At 38.7% G+C, this 19,029-nt stretch overlaps 1 protein-coding gene across 2 annotated transcripts in view; it reads left to right on the forward strand.

Moving 5' to 3' along the window:
* Positions 1–19,029, forward strand: part of MNAT1 (MNAT1 component of CDK activating kinase) — a 122,750-nt gene that overhangs the window by 42,835 nt on the left and 60,886 nt on the right. For both annotated transcript variants that reach the window (XM_071745300.1, XM_071745301.1), the window contains exons 4-6: positions 4,170–4,273; positions 8,229–8,369; positions 13,441–13,566. In XM_071745300.1, the coding sequence (XP_071601401.1) occupies positions 4,170–4,273; positions 8,229–8,369; positions 13,441–13,566 (371 nt within the window). The remainder of the gene's footprint in view (positions 1–4,169; positions 4,274–8,228; positions 8,370–13,440; positions 13,567–19,029) is intronic.

The raw sequence follows: 19,029 nt of genomic DNA on the forward strand, positions 1-19,029 counted from the left end.
ATGGATAAGTAGATAAATAATTGTTGAATACAAAACAGCTTCTGTTTCTTTTCCCTGAGGGTTTCAGGCCTCTTATATCAGCTTATGCTATATTTCAACATGGACAAAAATAAGTCTGACTTCTCCTTGAAACCTTTCAAATGAGCCATCTGCTTTGCCAGTCATATTCAGATTTATATTAATATTTTTTTCATGGTAGGTGTTGCTTATGAGTTGTTTTTTTTTTTTTAAATTCTTTCTGGTTCTTCTAGTTTTATAGTTTGTTTTGTTGTATTTCTTAGAAATGGAACATCATAAGAATTATACTTAAATTTCTGACAATACCCGAAAAAGACCAAAAAACTCCCCAACTTCATAGTCCCAGCTGTGTAAAAGTTAAGATGTTGAGTATTAGTGACTATGTTCTTTGATTTGATATTTGTTGGTTTTTAAATGCCAGGTAACTTGTGGAGGGAACATGGGAGAAGATAAAAAATATTAATTTTTTTTTTTTTTTTTGTGGCCTAGTGCCCCTTACAAAATGGACTTGTCAGCTGTAATTGCAAGGATACAATTGCAGGAATTTATATTCTTTGAATATTGATGAGAAAAAAATTTGAAGCTCATGGAAAATAGATTATAAAATATTGTGGATGATGTTTTGGCTGGCTGCCTGGCCAGTGGTAACCATGCAACATCAAAGAATATGGATTGCTTTGCTACCTGGGTGTTCATTGCAGGAGGGAACATATTCTTTTCATTTATTAAAGGACAACTCTTGACTCTGGTGTTGGTGTAGAGACATCCAGGTTTTCATGCTAATGCAATAGAATGTAGCTCATCAGTATTTTATGTCTTGAAGTGTAGGCAACTATGATGTTGAGGAGCAAATGCTGAGGACTCTTAAGATAATGTTCCTCTTCAGTGACTATGAATAATATTAGCTATATAATATTACGAATGTTTCTGATTGCTAATTTCCTACCATACTCCTACAGAGTACAGCAAGGCTGACAGAGCAAAATCAGCATGGTGTGAGAGATCTGACCATTAGAGAGGGTTTTATCTGTGATTTGGTTCCAGCACAGCAAGAACAGAAGGCAAAATGAACTGTCTCACCTTGCTGTGAGCATTTGAGGTTGCTGTGTAGGTAGATATTGAAGATTTCCTAAACATCAGTGCAGAAACCTATCACTTACACAGTGATGTTACTTCACAGCATGTAACAAAATAGACTTGCTTTTGCAAGTAGTTCTAAATAAAGGCAGTCATCTGCATGTGTCTAAAATTTGTCTACTGTCCCCAGTATGAGTTTTATATATTACTGGTTTTGTCTTACAAACCTGGGTTGTGAGCAGTTGAACCTGCTGAAGGTGATGAGAAAGGAGAAAAAAACAACCCTGAGCATTTCAAGAAGTAATAGGTGCAATATCTAGCTCATCAGTTTATGTTGGGTTATTTTTAGAGAAATAGCCAAGATGTTCAGGAGTCCAAAGGCATTTGGCATCTCATCTTGCTTCTCTTCTTGCACCTGAAGGTGGCATCTGGGCACCCTGCAGGCACAGCATGTCTCATGTGCTATTTCTTCCTTGTGTCGTCATCCAAGAGTTCAGAGAGCTGGTGTTGGGGTTTAAGTTGTAGGAAGTGCTGACGTTCCCATGCAGCTGCTGTCATTGCAGAGCCCTGGGCTGGTTCTATGCCAGCATTTTCACATGACAATTCTTCTCTGCTGTAATACTCAAATATTAAGCTGCTTTTGTCAGCAGGGAGCTGGGAAGTTGGAGGGCAAATCTGCATTGAAATATTAGAAGTGTAGACTGAAATAATAATTTTTTTATTTTAAGGAAATGCTGCTATAACCAGAAGGGGTGTGTATGTTGCAGTATGAAATTGAAAAATGTCATTATGCCCTTGGGAGAAAGGAAGAAAAATAAAGGATTTGAAACGGGTAACTTGCTTTCAAAAACCAAGAGCTGAACTTTGAAGGGCTTGTTTGGTTTTTTTATAGCTGTGCCCACAAGTTCTGCCTGAGGTGAGATCAAGACTACAGAGATAGGTGCTGGCTGTAGTGAGAAGACACAGCAAACTGTGCATAGGAGAAAGGAAGCTTTATTCCCCTGCTCCTGGTGCTCTCAGGGGGGAGACCTCCAATGTAGAGGCCCAGCTGTTGGCCCTGGAACAGCAGCAAAGTTGGCAGCTGGATCCAGGTTTTGATTCCCAAAAAAATTCCTGCATCTCAGATCACTTATGAAGTGAGGATGATGGGGCCAGGGTGGAAGAGTTCAGCTGATTTAGGGGCCAGGCTGAACTAAAATGTTATTTCTCTTGATATTTCTCATTATTTGGAAAAGAGGAGAAAATAAAATAAAATACAGTGTTTGTTTGTTTAAGGCTAGGAATTCTTCAGTCATATCTTCAGTTGGATCTTCCTTAGCCCTTTTTGCTGCAGGTCAAGGAAGGACTGAATACTTTTGATAAGAATAAGATGATGTATTCCTGGGAAGAGAGTATTCCTATCGCCATCTGTACATTTCTGTTACCTCCCTTGCATCTTCTCTGACACTGTCTGTCCCTTTTGTGGAGCCATTTCAGGTCACTGGAGGGTTTCTGTTGATGCTGCAGAGCATCCAGGGAGTCCTGGCACCAGAGTAGGGGAAAGAGTGAAACCTGTGCCTGGGAAGAGAGATGTAAGGACAGGACTGCTCCTTTTTTTGGCAGTAGTGAGCTGCTGTACAGCTGGATTTGTACAACTGGACTGGATCCCACAGCATTGTGGACCTTCTCTGTTTTCTATCCCCTGAGCCCATTTGCTCTCCCTGCTTTGATTTCTTGCTCACAACTAGTTCTCTTGTTGGGGTTATTCATGGTATGGTTTATCTACAGCCCTCCTAAAATCTACTTTCTGCCATTTTACCTGTGGAGAGGATGAAGGAGGGGTATAATCTTTACCAAACTGAGATTTGTGCACCTCTGAGTAGCAGCAAAGACTTCATCCCTCCTTCCATTTCTCTCTAGCAGCCTTATGGAAAGGACTTGGCAGTGGTGTTTGTACCCAGGGTTCATTTGGCCTGGTCACTTGAGAACCTAGGAAGAGAGAACTGAACCAAAACATGTCAAGTTTTGTGCTGGCATTTCCCCATGACCCTTCTTCTCCTCCCTTTTTTGGGGTTGGACTTAGCACAGTTGCTGGGTCGTTGTTTTCTTATGAAGGATTTAGCACTGAGAGGGTGAATTTCTCTGCTGCACTTGGAAATGTACTGTAGCCATGTGACAAAGCTCTTGGAGGCTCTGAGTGCTCTACCTTGGCATTTTTTGGTAGCTTTAAGGCCATGGGCATGAACTCAGCATCCACTCTGGATGGTGATCACCAAGCAGCTTCCCCTTGATAGTGGCTTTCAGTTGGAATTCACTTGACCCACAACTGAACCAGTGACCTAGAGGTGCACCCGAAGCATCTACATCTTTCAAGCTGTTGATTATAGAAACTGTTCAATTCCTTGAGGTATCTTCTGTGCCCTGTGTAGATAGCTGGGAGTGTTGTGCTAAACTATGGAGCTTGCTGGCCAACCCTACTTGTTCATAATGAAGTGAGATACAGTCTATCTCTATCCAGACAAATTAAAGGAATGTCATTTAACCAATTAATCTGGATGCATGTGCAGATTCCTCATAAAAAAGGTAAATGTACATGGGTACCTTTTAAGCTAGCAAGTAATGTGAATTTTTTTTGTGTATCTGAATATTTATCTAATGCACAAAGGCTACATAAAATGTTTAGTGTTATGAAATGGAACTACTTCATTTCTAACCTGAATGTGTATGTGCTTAGTCTCATTTTACAATAACCACTGTGTTCTTAGCTGTATCTGCTATATTAAAAGATCAGTGGTTTACAAATAATGTTATGATTACTCATGTATCATTATCAGTATCACAAAACAGGATGCAAGACTCAAAATTTTCATCTCTTACAGATGTATAAAGCTAAAGGAACTCTGCTGGCTTCTGTTGAAGCTTGTAGTGATTTAGCAGATTGTATCTTGCTTTACACAGCATATTTAAATAGATTCTAATACTGTGATGTTTGTGTCTGGTGCTAGAAGGGGTACAGAGAACATCAGAGTGGTATTGCTTTGTCACAGTCCTGCAAACCAACCTAATACTTTTGTTTCTTTCTGACATTTATGCAGTATTTAACTTGACCAATAATGTGGATTTGGAGAACACCAAAAAGAAAATGGAGCTGTACCAGAAGGATAACAAAGAAGTCATTCAGAAAAATAAGATAAAACTGGTTAGTTAACTTCTCTCTCCTACAACTTTTATTAAATTAAAGAATTTTCCAAGTGGAGTGTTTTCTGTAATGTCTTAAAAACAAGTCAAAGCTAAAGGTTGTATTAAAAAACTGTAATATGATAATGTTCTCTAGTAGTGATATTTAGTGCTGTGCAAAGAGATTAAATTGATACTTGAAATGGTGTTGCACTTTATTTTGGGAAGGGTTTAAAAAGCAGGACAGGAAGTAAAGTTTGCATCTAATGCATCACCACGACGTGTGTGCTGGCAATATCATTGGAGAGTATCCAGGAGGGACCAAGCTTATTCCTATACCAGGACTTTCTCATCTGAAGGAAAAAAGGAATCCAGATGCAGACATTACGAAGCTCCCAAGAGAGAGCTGTAAAACTGAGGGAAAGCACAGGTCTGGTTTATGCAAAATGTAAAATGAAAGACATTGAAACAAACATTAAAACTTGTGTTGGAGGGCTGATAACAATAACATCAGTGCTGTATACACTATTTGTATGCAAAACATGTGGGTCTTTGTAGATTCATTCATTAAATATGGCTCAGATAGAATTTTGTTCTTAAAAACAAACTTGCAAGCATTTCTTTCTCTAAGAAAAGTTCAACCTGCTCAATATTTTTTCAGTACAAAAAGTACTGTATTACCCATTTTTTGAAGGAAAATGTCTGCCCAGAGTGTGACATAACAAAGTTTTGTGTTTGTCTTCCAGTTGCACTAAGGACTTTCTTTCAAATCAGTAGGGGTGAAATCCTCACTCCCCTGAAGTCTGTGGCAAAACTCCCAGTGATTCCTTTAACTCTAGGATTTCACAGGGGGAGACTGGAATCTGAAAAATGTTTGTTTGAACCTTTTCCTTTTAAAGGCAAGGAAATTTCCCTAGGGGTCCATCTCTGATCTGTTATCCTGTCTCTGACACCGTGCAATATCCTACGCTTCAGAGCTTGAAGAGCTCTGCCAGGTCTTTGGCTTCAATGTCTTACTTTACACCATAGCTGCAACCTCTGTGGTCACCATGAAATGATGTGCTGTGCCTGCAGCCCATCTTCCCTTCATCTGCATGGCTCAGAGGCAATTTGTTCATGAGCTGTGTGATCACACCAAGCAGCACAGGAATGCTCTCTGCCCACCCAAGCCCTTGGGCCTTGCCTTTTCTGTACTGTATGGTTTTGCTCTGCTGGAGGCTGTCTGGTGGAAGCTGGGCAAGCCTGTGTGAATCCAGACTTATTGGACATCTGGAGAGCTTTTTTTTTTTTTTTAAATTTCTTTTTCAACATTTGAAACATCCAGTGTTTCTTTTTCAACAATTGAAGCATAATAATAGACTTGATGCAGTTGCTGTTCCAAAAACTGCATGATCTTGGCCATAAATACACCCCACTCCCAAGAGCTGAAAGGGTGCTTTCTCTAGCTCTTTTTGGAAGGTCTTTACTCCCTAAATGGTAAAAGATGTCCTAGTTTTTTGCCTGAATTTCTTATGGCTACTCATTGTTCCTTCATTCTTGGACTGACTGAAATTTTGCTGTCCACTGTAATACTTTGCTTTTGATGAATATAGATGTTGTCTGTCCTTCTTGGTAGTTTTGTTACCCACTGCCTGTTCCAGTATAAATTTGTGTTTGGCAAGCAGAAGGAACCAGAACTGAATGCAGTTGTGTAGCCAGGATCCTAACAGCTTCTTATAAAAGAATAGTTTTCCCATCTCTACTGGGAATATGTTGACATACCTGATCCTAAGACTCTTGGACCACCGTTATAGGGGAGGTTTACATGCAGTAGTGGTCAAGTTGTGCATCATTATATACTTTTTATTTACATAAAGCCTTGCACAGGCTGTAGTGTGGGCTACAGTTTTTCCAAATATGCCTTCCTCCTTAAATAGCTGCTACTCTGCAGTCAGAGTGTAGATTGTTACCTTCTACTTTGTCACTAGAGGTTTAATTTCATTTGTTCAGTCTAGAAATAGTTTTGTCTGGACTCCATAATGCTGCCTATTCAGTGCATCTCTCTTTTACTATTTTCTTTGGTTTTTCTTTCAAAAAGAGTTACATCTGACTCATGATAATTCTTCTCTTTTCCTGTAGTCTAATCTTGTTTAGATTTGTGTAGCAGTTTTCTTATTTTTGGCTATAATTTTTCTGGGCTGATTCTTTAGAATGAGTCTGTCAACACTTCCCTACAAATTTTGTTCTTTCTCAGTGCAAATTTCAGGCAGCCTTTAGACATAAATGTGGAAGAGACTTGGGATGTCTTAAGACCCTGAGCTCTTCAGTTCTGACTGAACTAGCTAGATCCCTTAACTCTCAGAAATAACCTCAGATAGCAACTTGGGGACTTGTTTGTTTGTGTCTTGACATTACATGCAATGATAATCCAGTTTCAGAGTCACTGGTTGGTGAGCAGCTCTTTACCAGTGTCACTGCTAGGTACAAAAGGAAAGTTTCTCTTGGCTTGGTGGCAGATGATGAGATCTGTCAGCTTTTGCATCCAGGACTAACTGGGCCTCACTAGGACCCACTGCCTTGATTTGTCTGGCATCAGGATGTTTTTCAGCATGTTTTGGCACATATCAGCTCACTGTGCTTTATGATGTGACTTGAGGTCTTTTTGTTATAAGAACAGATTTTAGTAAGCTCTTGGCTGCAGTAATGTTTTACTTAAACTTATTCCATGGAATAATAATCCATTTAAGTTTTATAAAATTTTAATTATCTGTGTTTTTACTGAATCTCCTTTTGCTTCAGTATTTTTGTGGGGAAGATTTGGACAATATTTTCTTTGTTATTGTCCTATGCAGTCTTACCACCATCTGTATGAAGTTGTTTAGCTGCAGTCTTTTCCAGTCCCCCATCTTTGAGCCCTCCTTTTTTTAAATTTTTTTTATTTCTTTTTTTTCCCCTCTATGATTTTCAAATACAGATGGTTTAATAGTTTACAGGCTAAAAAGTCTTTTGAGAAGTAAATCCTAAACCAAAAACTAGTTGCTATGTACTTAGTTATTTTTTTCTTCTCTTGTGGCACAGGACTTCAGTGCAAGTTACAGGAAAAATTCCTCATATTCTGGCATTGTGCCTTTTTTACATAAGTTCATGCCTAAAATGTTTAAGTTTGTAAGCTTCTCCAATAATTTTCACAAATTTGTAATTTTTTAGTTTTCTTATGCACTGCTGTTAGGACACATCATATCTGAAAGGGAGGTGGGTGGGTGTTGGCCTCTTCTCTCAAGTAAATGACGACAGGACCAGAGGAAGTGGCTTGAAGTGGCACCAGGGGAGGTTTAGACTGGTTATGAGGAAGAATTTCCTTACTGAAAGAGTAGTTGGGTGTTGGAATGGGCTGCCCAGGGGGTTGATGGAGTCACCATCCCTGGAGGTATTCAAAACAATGTAAATGAGGCACTTCAGGACATGCTTATTTATTCAGGGCATGGTGATTTATTTTTTATTCTTAATTTTCTTGGGGGGAGGGGATTGATGGTTGGATATAGTAATCTTAGAGATATTTTCCAGCCATGATAATTCTGTGATTTGTGTACAAGGTGCAGGTGGTCTGGAACTGTATTGTGGGATTGTATTTTCAGTCACCCACTTAAATGACTTGAGAAGTAGGATGTGTGGAAGCAAAGAAGGGTTCATTTTAGAGTGAAAGTGTAAAGAAAAGCCATTGTCAATCTCCTTAACACTTAAAGAACCAAGATCCAGATGGTTACTTCATACTGCAGAGAGCAGTAAGGAAAAGAAAAATTTAGAGTTGCCCTGAACAATAAGAGGAAAAAGAATCACGGTTTGTAATGGCCTTAAAGTTCTACCTTTAGAGGATGAATTTGGCTGCTTTCCCATTGCTTGGTCTGTCAGGGATCCTTTGGTAGGCAGCAAAGCTGTGGTGAGCTCTGTCCACGTAAGAAGAAAGATTGTTATGAGTTGATTTCTGATTTTCTTTTCAGACACGGGAGCAAGAAGAGCTGGAGGAAGCTATAGAGGTCGAGCGGCAGGAAAGTGAACAGAGGCGGCTGCTCATTCAAAAAGAAGAACAAATGCAGCAGATGATGAAGAAGAAGAATAAGCAGGCACTCCTGGATGATCTGGTGAGTTAAAAAACCAGAGGCTTTGAACGCTCAGTAGTACAGCAAACAGCAAGTGTGTTGACATTTATCTTTACCAACATTAACTGTGTGGAATTGTGCCCCTTTCTGTTTCTCTGTCTTGCATGTTTTGTGTTAGTGTTCTCTCATCTATCAGTCATTTCAGTTTTACAAAACAATTCTTTTTGCTAAACCAAGGACTGGAGGAAGAGTGTTTCTGGGATTCGTAGACTTAATTGGACTCATTGTCTGGAATGTCCATTGCTGGTTAGAAATTAATTTTAGAAAAGCATTCTTGGCTGTTTCAAGTCAAAGTTAATCCTGGGTAAGATGCTAGCACAGAAAAATGCAGAAAGTTTCTTTAGGTATTTAGAAGAATGTTATTTTCCTGATTCTGCCTGTTTTGATAATTTTTTTTTCTTAGTGAACTTCCATTGAAAGCTTATGATTGACATGTGGAGGTGTGTTTCAGAAATTGCTCTAGTCAGTCAACTTATTAGTTGACATTTGACTGCATATCTGAAGAAGAGCTGGTATAAAAGTCTGGATTTAATTCATTGACAGTATTAAGGCCAGAGGCTTTGTGATCAAGGATGGCTTGCATCAATGTAGCTGATATGGTGACTATTCCACCTCCAACCTGGTGTTTGATGGGTGAGTTGTGTCATGTCTGAGCCCATGTAGGTGTTTGTTTTGCCTTCAGCTGATGGAGTTGCATCTGCTTTGGTGCATGGCTGATCCTGCATCCTGGGAAGGGGGGCTAGGGAGAAGCTGCTGAGTTGGTTCAGCCATAATGTGAACTCTTACAACTCTTGGCTTGTTGAGCAGCTCTGAATAGTGGTTGATGATCTGGTGGGTTGAAGTAGAGTGGTTATCAGGAGCTGCTTTGGGAGCTCAGCTACCTCTGCAAGGGGGAGAGAGTGGGGGAATTAAGCAGAAAGTTTCTTTGAAAATCCCTCAGGTCTGTAACTTTGCATCCAGCAGTCTCTTTTCACTTTAATAGTGCTTAAAATCCACAAACTGTTTAAAATTATCCAAACAATTAATTGAAGAGTGGATCAATTAATAAAAGCTCCACTATGAGCTTGAATTTTGTGGCTCAGAATAAGGATTTTTATCTGGGTTCTGGCTTATTTCCATCCTGTTCTAAAACAGTGTCTTAATTTACTAGAGATCAAGGGGTTTTTTTGTTTGGTTGGTTTTTTTTTTTTCTTCCTCATTTTTTTCTTTTTTTACAGAGCAGTTGGTTTTACTGGAAGCCTATTTCACCAGATGGCTTGAGAAAAAGATAGTTGTAAATAATTTTAACTGTGATTTTGTGTGTATTGCTATTAAAACATACCTTAATATTCTAAAAATAAGAGAGGTGATTAATTTTTTTTCGAAGGCTGAAGAAGGAAACTGGCAATTTTAAATTGTCTCTGTTTATAAAGGGGCACTGTCAACTTAAATTTGAGCCAAAACTGTTTTGTCATACTAAAGGTTTATAAAACCAGTACTGAAGTGTTTGTACGAAGACTTATAAAGTCTCTGGAAAACCAGCAGTTGTTAAACAAATAAACATTTCCTATGGTCTCTGAAATCTCTATAATGCTGTGCTGCAAATCTGAAAATGAAATGTAAAACTTAGCTGAGAAATACAGCAAGAGCCAAGCATAAGCAGCAGTGGTGTAAATAATCACATTAAAAAAGAAATTTTCTATCTGTGGTTGCTGGAACTGTGATAAAAGAACAAGGGTTAAATTCTGGCTATAGTGATACCAGTGGCAAAACTAGTGACTCTGGAGGATTGTTCATATAGAGGAAGTAGAGAAGCTGACATTTCACCCCTTGCCTTTGCATTGGCTATTTTGGGATGCATTACATGGAGTTGAGAACCTGTAGCCTCCTTTGACCTGGGTCTCTAATTTTTTTCAAGGTTTTTACCTCCTCACCCCCTGGCTCCCCTCGTACAGGGGCAGCAAGAGAAAATTTACTATAATTCTGTTATGTGATGCAGGTAGATGTGAGGAGAGAGGAGGCTGAGAGGAGACTTTATCACTCTCTACAAGTACCTGGAAGGAGGTTGTAGGGAGGTGGGTGCTGGTCTGTTCTCTCATGTAAACAATGATAGGACCAGAGGAAATGGCCTGAAGTTGCACGAGGGGAGGTTTAGATTAGATTTGAGGAAGAATTTTTTTACTGACACAGAAGTTAGGTGTTGGAATAGGCTGGCCAGGGGGGAGTCACCATCCCTGGAAGAAAAGATGAGGCACTTCAGGACATGCTCTGCTGTGTGGCACAGATACTGATATATATACAAATACTTTATTCCAGCAGGGAGGATGTTGACAGTTGGACATGGTGACTTTAGAGGTCCTTTCCAACTGTGACAATTCTGTGATGCTGAATCTTTACTCTTCCAAGGCAATAATTTTACCTTTAATGCTTAAATCCTAATTACTGAGGAGATTCAGTTTCTTGTATGGATTATTGTATAACAGTAGTAAAGTTGAATAATAGTAAAGGTGACTAAAGAAGAAAAGTGCCCCCATCTTCCAAGAGCTTAGAATTTAGATAGTCCAGAGGCAGGAAAACGTGCAGAAATGTTTGGTATTTAAAACATGGTGCAGTGGGCTTGGTTCCTGCTCAGCCTGGGGAGCACAGTGGCTCATGAAGAAAGGACTGGCCCTGGGGCCAATGCTCCAGCATCCTGGCTGGAGATGGAAGCAGGGGGGAGAGGGACAGTGGCACTTGCTGGAAAGGTGAGCACAGCCTTGCAAGTGACTGAGGCTCTGCAGCTGCTGGAAGAGCAGTCAGGTGCTTTGCCTAAGCTGTTACCTGTTGCTTGTTTTGCCTCCCAGTTCTAAACTAGGCAGATTTTATTACCTTAATTGTGACTTCTGTTACAATAAAACCACTTGAAAGCACAACATCTTTTTGTAATTTAGACTCACAGTCTCAAATGAATTTTTTTTATTATTGGGAGAGGTGTGTGTGTGTTTTGGTTTTTCTGTTTTTGTTCCTTCTGGACCTGGATAATCAGAACTGAGTAAAATATGAAAGCACTTCCTTTATTTACTGTATAAACTCTCTAACCTGTATACAGAGGATTACAGACCTGCTCTTAGATGTCTCTTCTGTGTTGTGAGACTTGCCCTTGCCTCTTCCAGAGCCAATACTTCCCAGACATGAGCAAAATGACATTGCAGACATGGCAAATGGGCCCAAGCTATGGGCCATGGCATAGCTTGGAGTCAAACAAAGGGCAAGATGCTTTAAAGACATCAAGCATGCCCACTTTTACTGGGTTTTGAAGGTGAATTCTTCAGAAATTTTTGCATGTAGCCAGCTTTGTGTATGTGGTTAGTTCATTTTCCTTTAAAGAAAATGGCTAGTATGGATCCATGCTTACAGGATTGGACCTTCCCTGTGTGTTAATAGTTAACTGAAGGGCTGTGTGCCTGTTAGATGGCACAAACAATCATGGGCATGGTGGCTTGCTGGCACACTGTGGGTTTCCCACAGTTGTGTAATTTGGTTACTGGCCATTGTATGAACTCTTGAGAAGCTGGTACAAAAATTGGCTTCATTTAGCGATTGTATTAGAAATGCAGTGAATGCTTAAGGAATGTGAGAAGCAAAACAAACCACAGAAAGCTTCACACTCTTCCCTTCTCCCCCAGTATTTTAAATCTAAAAGATCACATCCTTAAACTCTTCTGACAGCAGCACATGCTGCTGCATGGTGGTTACAGACATGTACAGTGCTTTGAAGATGCAAACTAATCCATTCATGGTCTTTTCTCTTAGTTGTATTTCTTACTTTTGTAATTTAGGTTTTTAACCTCTTCCCCTTCCTTCGTCTGGTTAATCACAGAAGTGTGAGAAGGATCCTGTGCCTTAGTTGTATTTGTGACTCTGGACCAGATCTCATCATATGAGATTTTTCTGCTTTTAGCTCTTGCAATCCATTAATAAGATGAAGTGAGTGTGACAAATAATAGAGGGGAAAGAGGACTGGAGAGTGATGGTAAAAGTCATTGTATGACATGACTGTTCATGCACTTCAGAAGTTTTCTCTAGGATACCACAAACACCAAAACAATAAAATCTTCCACCTCTCACCCTGAACTGTGAAGGTGTAAAAAAAAATCTCAGTCCAGTTTATTAAAATTTGGTTTTGTGAGTAACAGATATGGTTCATAATTCAGTATTTGCTTGGTCATGTGAAACAGAAGTATATGTGACATTTGAGGGCTTTAGGAATAAAATAATGCACTGGAGCTGTCTGGGAAGAGTCTGTCTGAAGTTCTTTCTTGCTCTCAACTTCAAGGTCACTCTAGCAAGGAAGTCTCAGTGATTTTGATGTGCATGGGGGTAGTCACTTTAGGAAATTACTTGTCTCATAATTTTGACTCTCTCAAGAATGCAGCACATATACTTACATTAATAATGGTTTTGTTGTAAAATTGTTCTGTTCAGAGAGTTTAAGTAGTTCATTTATTTAACTATTCATTTTACTACTTCTTATATATTTTTAAAAAATTGGCTGGCTTCCCTAAAAATAAGCTGGTGAAGGAGAAAATAAATATGCTGTTGGTTGCACTTACAATAGTGCCATTGTGCAAAGCTGAGCAAGGATCATTTCCAAACGGCCTCAGGTGAAATCTAATGGGAAACAATTTCAAACTGGTCTGAGTTCATTGGTAGAAAGAATGTGTCTTAGATAAACATCTGATCCAAGTTATAGTACTTGGTATTATTCCTTCTCTGATTAAGTTCTAATTTTTTTTTTAATTTTAATAAATACAGTTGCATTGACCAGTTGGAATAAGGAGCCTGTTATATTGTCTTTAATGTGGATTCTATAAAAATGGTTGTTTGCAGGTTACTCTGATTTATGGGCTTGCTGCAGCTTTTTCTTATTACAGAAAATGATCGGTTTTGGTAAACTGTTCCTTGTAGAGAGGATACTTAGCATTACACTGCTCTACTATTGATGGCCTTTCAGGCACAGCTTGCAATTTTGAAGGATATGTAGCATTAATATTTGTTATGTTTTAGCATATAATTTTTTTCCTCGTATTTACAGGAGAGCTCCAGTCTTCCTGCTTCACTGCTTTTAGCTCAGCACAAGGACAGATCTACTCAGCTAGAAATGCAAGTGGAAAAACCCAAACCTGTCAAACCAGTCACATTTTCTACTGGCATCAAAATGGTAAGACTTGCTTGCTCCTTTTTTTTTTTTTTTTTTTTTTTTTTTTTTTTTTTTTTTTTTTTTTTTTTAACACTTTTCATAAGACTGGAGATTTCCCCCATGAAATTTAGAAATTATTTAAACCTGGGTTGGATATTATATGAAATGGGCTGTTCTCCCAATCAAATAAGTAATTAAGAATTAATTTAAGAATTTGATTCTTCTGCTAGTTGGAAAATGTAAGTTGTTTTCATTATGTAGTTGTAAAAAAAAAAAAAAAAAAAAAAAGTTACAGCTTTTTCCTTGCGAAGTTGTGCTGTATTTTGAAATAGTTTTGTCTCTCGTTTGTGTAAGGGTTCTGGAAATTGAAATTTTTTAAGTTCAAGAAAAGGTTGCACTTTCTGTATATGTACTTCAGGCACTGAAATAATCTGTGAGCACAAGACAGGTAATTCAGAAAATGTAGCTGAGTGGTCAAGGTTGTTCTTGTAATTGTTTTTGGAATCTAGGAACCAACAAGTATTTTTTCAAATGTGTTGCTGCTGCAGGGACAGCTGAGGATGTGTCAGCAGTCCCACTCTTTATCTCAACGTGGTACATACTCTACACCCTACTCAACAAACAAAGCAAAAAACTTTTTGCCTCAAACTAATCCCTCATAAATTAATCAGTTTTTCTCTTGGGGATATCTGTGCTGTGCTTATTATCCCCCAAAGAGTTCACAATGTAGAAACATTTGCAGAATATTTTTTCTAAAAGTAATTTTAGCTTTTGCAAAATTGTGCTGATTGTTTTCGTACTTTCCTGTAGTATAACCCTTATCTTCTTTTTCTTTTAAAATCTAAGAGTCTGGGTGAGATTGATATGCTTCCTGAGATCTTTTCTATTTCTATAGAAAAGATAGTAGGCAGAAAATGTTTGTTGTTCTGTTTAAAAACTATTATAACTCAGTTTTTAAAAACTATTATACTTTCTATGTATTTGTTATAATTTATTGTTAGAGTTTCTTAAAGTTGTTGGCCTTTCTGGGAAAAGGAAGGAGATAAGCTTATGCTACAAGATGAGGACAGTTGAAGTACTTTCTAACACAGTTTAAAATGGATATTAAATGCAGTGTGCTGTAGTGGATTTGTCAGATCTGCAGCCCTAAGTAAATTTCATCCAGGAATGGTTAAAGACTTGGATAAAGAGATTTTTAGCATCATAACATTTAGCTTAACGTTTGGAATAACAGGGATACTCCAGACAACTGGTTGTTACTTTGTGAGTAGATTACAAATCTAATTTATTCAGTCTCAGACAAACAAAAAAAACATGGTGACCTTAGTCCTAAATTAAAAAAGAACAATTAAAAAGGTAGGAAGAGGTACAGCTAACAGTAAAGTTAAGGGTAGGAATATTTGAAGTTGAGGGCTACTATTTATGGAAAATGTATTGCATCAAGCAAAGCAGATTTTATGCCTATAAAATCATAGGTTTTGTTGAGAAAAATGAATGTTGCCATATTTTGTTTACAGGGAGCTTGATTTAGATATTACATGACATTTATTTTTAGAACTATAATAAAAAATTATATTACACTATACAATGATAGTAACATTGTGGAAAATTAACTGGCTAACTTGTAATTTCTAAAGTAGTTGTTGGTTACTACAGCATGGGAATGTTTCTGTGGGTGTTCTTCTAGGACACAGCTGAGTGTTTGGAAGCAGATGTTGAATTTCTATGGATGATAAATCTGGCAGTTTACAGGGCTGCTTTGACAAGCTGGCCTCGTCTGAATGAAATGTGTTTTAATATGGCTTAATACAAAATTATAAACAAAAGAGTAAGTTACAAGCTCCGTGAAGAAGATTTGGAAGCTTAGTGAGGAAAGTAAATCACAGGATGTGTGTGTGTGGAGGGGCCTTGGATACAACTGGTACAGCAATAAATAGGAAAGGACTTTTCCTCCTGAATGCCATACTGGGAAGACCCCTGGACTGAAAAGTTCTGCCAACTGCATCTTGAATTCAAACATCAGAAATAATCCACAGAGGAGCTGAGCCACAACAGTCCATTCACAGGCAGAAGGATGTGTTTTGTACTGTGCTCTGCCTCTAGTTTAAGAGAAGGTTAAGATATGACTCAATTTACAGTAAGTACCTCCTCAACATAGAACCCTGCCAAATCTAAACAGTGCAACAGTAAATGTAGCAAGTACCAGTAACCTTAGTTAAACAAATAGGATCCAAATAGGAACTGAAGGAACAAATAAGACCTAAAGTTCACAATGTTCCACTGGTTAATTGGCGTCGCTATTAAAATTGGTGCCGGGATGAGATGGAATCTCTAATTATTGATGTTTTCAGATCAGGACTGGGATGCCTCTTGGAAAGTTGCAGTAGTCAAATGAAAGTCATTTGGCTCAGAACAAAGTTAGTTTTGTAAAAAGCAACACTGCTGGTTGTACGTGGTTTGGTGTGGTTGATGAACTGCGACAGTGTATTCTAGTGACACCGTAAGGTGAGTTCCCACCTGAGCACCTGCCTTACAAGATGCTTAAAAGGTTCCAGGTTGAGTGTTTTTCTAAAAACCTGAGACACCCATTCCATTTATTTTGCATAGTTGTATGCTTGAAAAACGTAGAGCTTTTTTTGTGCTGCCCTTCAAGGGCAGAGCTCTTTGTAGAGTTCTTTAGCTTTGTTCCTCTCTAAGCTGTGGGGTTCACACCACTTATATTGGTGGCAGCAGCTCTAGGGGAGTACTGAGAATTTCTTCAGAAGTACAGTTCTAGTTTGTGCTCCCTTTGGCTCAACAGTTGTGCAAATTAAGTATAATTTCTGTAAATGTCTGTTTTATGCTTGCTGCCAGAGTTTCAGCAGTGCACATTTGAACCACTATGTACTTTCTTTACTTGTGCTTTGATTTTTTCTTAATAGCTTGGCCACTGGTAGATGTTTTCCTTAATTCTCTTTCAAAAGAAGCTAGCTGAGGTGCTGGGTAATCCGGAGCTTGTGTTTAGACAAAGGTTGTAAAAAAATATACCAGTTGTTTGCAATCCACTGTTGTTTTTTTTTCCTGCTTGAACCGTGAGTGTTTTTCCTGGGATGGTCTTGGTCAGAGATATTCTTCAGCCTGACTGATAATCGGACATGTTTCTTGGTTTCTGAATTAAGAGGCATGCCTGTTCTAGTCTGCTGGGCAATGCTGAAGGAAGTTGGCTTATTTAAGGTGTCATATTAATGCTGTGGAGTTCCTATGTGTGCAGGGGGAGGAGGGAGTGTCTTTCACTTGTAAGCTAAGCAAGAGCATCCCCTATAGCGCAAGGCAGACAATTAGCTGATGGGGATAGGGTCTCCTTCACTTTTCCTTTTGTTAAATTGGGGTTTGGTTGTGTTGTTTTTTTTTTTTTTCTTTCTTCCTTTCAAGAGGAAGATGTTTTTACTTTGCAATCTTATTAACTTTTAAATTTTATTTCAGTAAATTATATCTTCTGTGCATGAAGGATACCTTCCTAATCAATCAGTTTGATTTGGCTCTGCAAATGGGGGGAGAAAGTGCTTCAGAGTTTTCTGCTTATCATACTCATCATATTAAGAAATAGGCTTTTAGCATATCTGAATATTTAAGTCTTATTAAATCTAATCTCAAGGCAGTGTGAAGCTGTCAAAGAAACTATCAATCTTAATTGTTGCAGTAGTGCTAAAAGTGCTGTTCCCTGTCAGTGCCTGTACTTTAGATTTTAAGTAGCTGTCAAAAAGAGCAAAGGTTGTTGGAAATGAATGACATTTCTAGTATTTCTAGGGTTTATCAGCATATGCAAAACAAATGGAAGGTCTGGCAGTGTTTCTTGGTGAATATAGTGACCATTAAGTTGGGAGGTAGCTTTAACGTGAAGCTAATTTTAATGTGTAGAGGAGGTGCTCATGAATTGTACATGAATGGCAGTCTGAAAATGCAGAAGGAATTAATTTCACTACAGTAATTTAGTTTTCTTTTTATATGTTTACAGGACTGTAGGAGCCTTTTGGTGCATGTACATCTGTGCTTTACATTACCATTGCGGTTAAAAACTCATAGAAGTGTGGATGTGTTTAACTTCTTTAATTCATTTGGAAGTGGAACATGTAAACCTTTGAGTCTGAGGCACAGCTATTTACATGTTTGTAAAGAGCATAAATGCCTTAGTCAGGCTCAGATCCATGCTCTCTTCAGCATATTTGAGGCTGCATGCTTTGTGCCTTTGCTGTTCCTGCCAGTTTTATCATGTTTCTTTGCTCACTTCCCCGGGAGACTCAGCCTCTAGTGATGGTATTCTTGAAGTAATTTAATGTATTTAAAAACTCAGTTGTCTCTAATTGGATTTCCCAGATACACACGAAAAGAACACGAGTGGTCTTTCACATTTTCTCTCCAAATACCTCAAAAGTAACATAGCACGTCGTTCTGTCACGAGTTTTGTTTTATTACCTAATAGTAGTGGGGATATTTATTAATAGACTTATCAGTGCAGAGTGTTGTACATGCTTCATCATTACTGAGATGGCCATCACCTCTCTGCACTTGCAGTTTAAATAGATGTGTCAGGGAGGGAGGGGAACCAAATGCCCAGAGGGGATGTGCTCACCCAGGATTAGACAGCAGAGCAGCAGCGGAAGGAGGAATAGGATCCATCCCTCCTGAATTCCTAACCCCCTGTCTCTTCCGCTGGGCCAGGCTCTATCTCCTGTCAACAGCACCCCTGAATGGCAGTAAATTAAGAGTGAAATATCTGCTTCAGCTTCCCTGTCCAAATCACAGCAGCAAATGGTTAGATTCAGCTTTTTTGTGTGTCTGAATATTACCAGGCTTTTAGTCCAGTTCTTGTAGCTTCAGGCTCTTAGTGGATGCTGGGGAGAGCAGTGGGCAGTCTGAAGCAGCTGGAGCTTGCAGGAGGGAGCAGTCAAATTGATATTTTTGAGGAGTAGATCTGTGTCAGACAGGAGATGTCAAAGACACTTCAGGAATGCACATTACTGCTAAGCTGAGCATAACAAGTGTTAGGGAATAGATTTCTTGCAGCGTTACACTTGCAGTATTATTCTAATGGGAAATAATGTTTCTTATTTTCTGTTATGTGGAGCTATTTCTTTTAAAACATTGACCTCATCAGCTCAGGTCACATTAACTGTTCTTCATTATTGCCTTTCCCTACAATATTGCTTCCTGTGCAAACAACTGCTCAGCGGCTGCTCCTGTTTTTCAGTCTGTTTCTTTTATAGCTTGTGGAGCAATTATCCAAAATCCTGTTCCAAATGCAAAAAAAGTCTTGTCAAAATACCTTTTTAATCAGTTGTGCTCCTTCAAGGTTGCTTAGACATATGCCAGGTACTGTGAGGTAAGTGAAGTGCATGTTGCACTACGATTAAGACTATAACTGTACTGCAGCTCCCAAGGGTGCTTTGCCACCCTGTCTGCATGACTGGGAACTCTTTCAGCCTTCCAGGCCTTGTTTTGCTAATT

This window comes from Heliangelus exortis, chromosome 5, assembly GCF_036169615.1.
Source record: "Heliangelus exortis chromosome 5, bHelExo1.hap1, whole genome shotgun sequence".
Taxonomy (NCBI): Eukaryota; Metazoa; Chordata; class Aves; order Apodiformes; family Trochilidae; genus Heliangelus; species Heliangelus exortis.